Source organism: Cynoglossus semilaevis, chromosome 14 (assembly GCF_000523025.1).
Source record: "Cynoglossus semilaevis isolate Cse_v1.0 chromosome 14, Cse_v1.0, whole genome shotgun sequence".
Lineage (NCBI taxonomy): Eukaryota > Metazoa > Chordata > Actinopteri > Pleuronectiformes > Cynoglossidae > Cynoglossus > Cynoglossus semilaevis.
The window spans coordinates 5,674,558-5,677,330 of NC_024320.1; the positions used below are offsets into that span (position 1 = coordinate 5,674,558).

The following is a 2,773-nucleotide window of genomic DNA, read 5'->3' on the forward strand; positions in this document are numbered from 1 at the left end:
ATTAAAAAAAAAAAAAAACACAGACGCACACACAGTATTTAACCTAATTTATCTTAATTTTGTAAAAAAAATATTTAAAGTTATTACTCTCCAAACATGACGGACCTTGGTAAATTACATTTTAAGAAATACCTTTATTTTGAAAGGGACTTCATGCCATTAAAGTTATGGTTTCACCAATAAGAAAATTAGAAAAAATATGTAACAAAAAAATGTAACCTGAAACTCAAACAGTAGTGTTAATTAAAGTAAAGCATATATATATATATATATATATATGCTTTACTTTAATAAAAATGCTCAAAAAAATGTAGAAAAGTTCTTATCAGTTCAGTTTCCTGTTGTTTGGAAAAGTCGTGTGGAAAGAAAAGTTAACTCAGCCATGAATAAAACATCAGCTCTGTGTGTGTGTGTGTGTGTGTGTGTGTGCGTGTGCGTCTGATTGGCCAGTGTCTGCTGCTCCTCTGTGTGTATAAATACCAGCAGAGGTTTGAGGCTCAGACACGGCACCAGAACCACAGAGACTCACTCAGAACCTCAGCCTCCTCTTCATCACCTCCATTATGCTTCCTCCAGGCTCCTCCTGTTTCCTCCTCCTCCTCGTGCTCCCCTCCATCCTCAGCTTCACCGTCCAGATGCTGCCGGAGGAGGCTGCTCCTCGCAGAGCTCGGTTCTCCTCCAACAGTCCAGGTGAGCAGAGTAGAACCTTCACCACCAGCTGTGAACAAAAGCTTGGATTTTTATTATTTTTGGGCTAATACTTTGTTACTTTTATTTTATTTACCCTTATTTTGTGTTAAGGTAGCTAATGCTACATTGAGGCTTTCTGAGCTAACTTCAGTCAATTTATTTACATTTTCAACTTCTACATTTTTATGACTGTTTTCAAATGAAATCTTTGTTTTAGATTATTTTGAGTTGTTTTCTTATGTTTACTATTTGTTTGTTTTTCTCTGTTCACTTGTTTCTGGCCAAACATTTGACATTTGACTATAAACGTTCTGGTTGAATAAAATACAATTTAACTTTCTTAGTATAATTCTAAACACATGTTAAATCTTCAGTGTTTTAAAAGTATTTACTTCAAATCTCTAACCATTTTGTGTGGGTTTTTTTTTTTTTTTACAGCGGACGTAGCCAGATGTTTAAAGAGTTCTGTGGGAGTTGGCTGTGGATTCTTCTCCTGTCTGGAGAACTCCACCTGTGACACTGACGGCATGCATGAAATCTGTGAACTCTTCCTGCACACAGCAGCTACCTTCAACACGGAGGTCTGTCTCTCTGTCCGTCTGTCCATTATCTATCTGTCTTCCTCTCTTCACCTGTCTCACTCTGTACCTCTGTCTCACATCTGTCTCCAGGGGAAGACTTTTGTGAAGAAGAGTCTCCAGTGCGTCTCTCAGGCGATCGCAGCCAAGGTCCAACACACCATCCGTCGCTGCAACATCTTCCAGAGGATGATCGCTGAGGTCTGGGAACCAATCACAAGTGTTCGTTCCCCCTACATCTGTTTTGGCTTCATTGTTTACAGTGTGTTCTTTAAAATGATTTTAACGACAGGTACAAGAGGAGTGTTACACCCGCTTTGACATCTGCACCGTGGCCCGCACCAACCCTGACGCTATTGGAGAGGTGGTGCAGATGCCAACCCACTTTCCCAACAGGTAACACACACACACACACACATAATCATGAGAAATCAAACACACAGTTCTCTGTCCTGTTGCTGGTTACTTGTACTACTTTCTGCAGAGCACATTACAAAAACAAATCACATATGGTACCTGGTTCTTGAGGAGCAAGAGTTAAGGTTCTGGTACTTTCCCTGGTCCTTGGTCCAAACCTGTTTCTTCTCCAACCTCTCTGTCTTCTTCTGTGCATTTGTCTGGTAGATATTACAGCACTCTGCTGCAGACCCTGCAGTCCTGTGATGACCAGACGGTGGCAGCAGTGAGGGCAGGTGTTGTGGCCCGGCTGGGCCCTGACATGGAGACCTTCCTGCAGCTGGTGCAGAACAAACCCTGCTCCTCTGGTTCTCCTGTCCCTGCCTCCGTCTACAACAACCCCGCCAGCTGGAGGAACATGCCCGTCTTCAACGTCCAGCCCAGCTTCATAGGACGAGACGACACCCACCTGTTCGCCCGCAGGTCTGTGGACGAGCAGATGCAGGACCAGGTCCAGACTGAGTCAGAGAAGTAGGGATTGGACCTGAACCTGACCCAAACACCTCAGATGATCAGAATGTATGGAGCTGTGATTTCCCACTGACGTAGATGACATTTAAAGTTTGACTTGTCTTCGGTCCATTTTTCAAACCAATACCAAAGAAGTGACAACTAGAACATCGAGGCCTGTTACAGTAAAACTAAGATTTGATATTTATTTTCTTAAAGAAGTTAATTTATGAAGCAGTTGTAATTTAATGTAGAGTGTGTGTGGAGCTCAGAGGTCCACGCTGGCCGTGGACCTGGGTCTGACTCCTGCGAGGAGACGTATTTTAGTCCTAAAGTTGTAACTTTAGATGAAGACACTGTTGATGTTTTATGGAAATAAATGATGAGATGAGGATTCGGTCTGCTTCCTGTGGTTTTTTTTGCTCCTCATTATACTGTACATCCAGATGTGTTCCTCATTATTTACAGCCTCTCTGACGTACAGTCAGATGTTGTTGTCCTCGTGTGAGGAGAGAGCCCATCTGTGATGTGATTGCACCATCTCTCAGGATGTTTTCTCCACAAAACTGACCAACTCCAGCAGAGGTAAACTCAAATCA

General features: G+C 42.5%; 1 protein-coding gene across 1 annotated transcript; it reads left to right on the forward strand.

Annotated features, from left to right (window-relative positions):
- Positions 1-421: 421 nt before the first annotated feature.
- stc1l (stanniocalcin 1, like) lies at positions 422-2,568 on the forward strand. The gene is made up of 5 exons (XM_008324733.2): positions 422-690; positions 1,129-1,271; positions 1,362-1,469; positions 1,561-1,664; positions 1,893-2,568. The coding sequence occupies exons 1-5, from the start codon at positions 564-566 to the stop codon at positions 2,197-2,199; spliced, it is 789 nt and encodes a 262-aa protein (XP_008322955.1). The 5' UTR covers positions 422-563; the 3' UTR covers positions 2,200-2,568.
- Positions 2,569-2,773: the final 205 nt, after the last annotated feature.

What these genes read in the sequence shown, in the direction of transcription:
- stc1l (XM_008324733.2), top strand. Translation starts at nt 564, where the DNA reads ATGCTTCCTCCAGGCTCCTCCTGTTTCCTCCTCCTCCTCGTGCTCCCC. An exon ending in TCCAGAGGATGATCGCTGAG is followed by an intron (nt 1,470 to 1,560) that starts GTCTGGGAACCA and finishes TTTTAACGACAG; the next exon opens with GTACAAGAGGAGTGTTACAC. An exon ending in CCAACCCACTTTCCCAACAG is followed by an intron (nt 1,665 to 1,892) that starts GTAACACACACA and finishes TTTGTCTGGTAG; the next exon opens with ATATTACAGCACTCTGCTGC.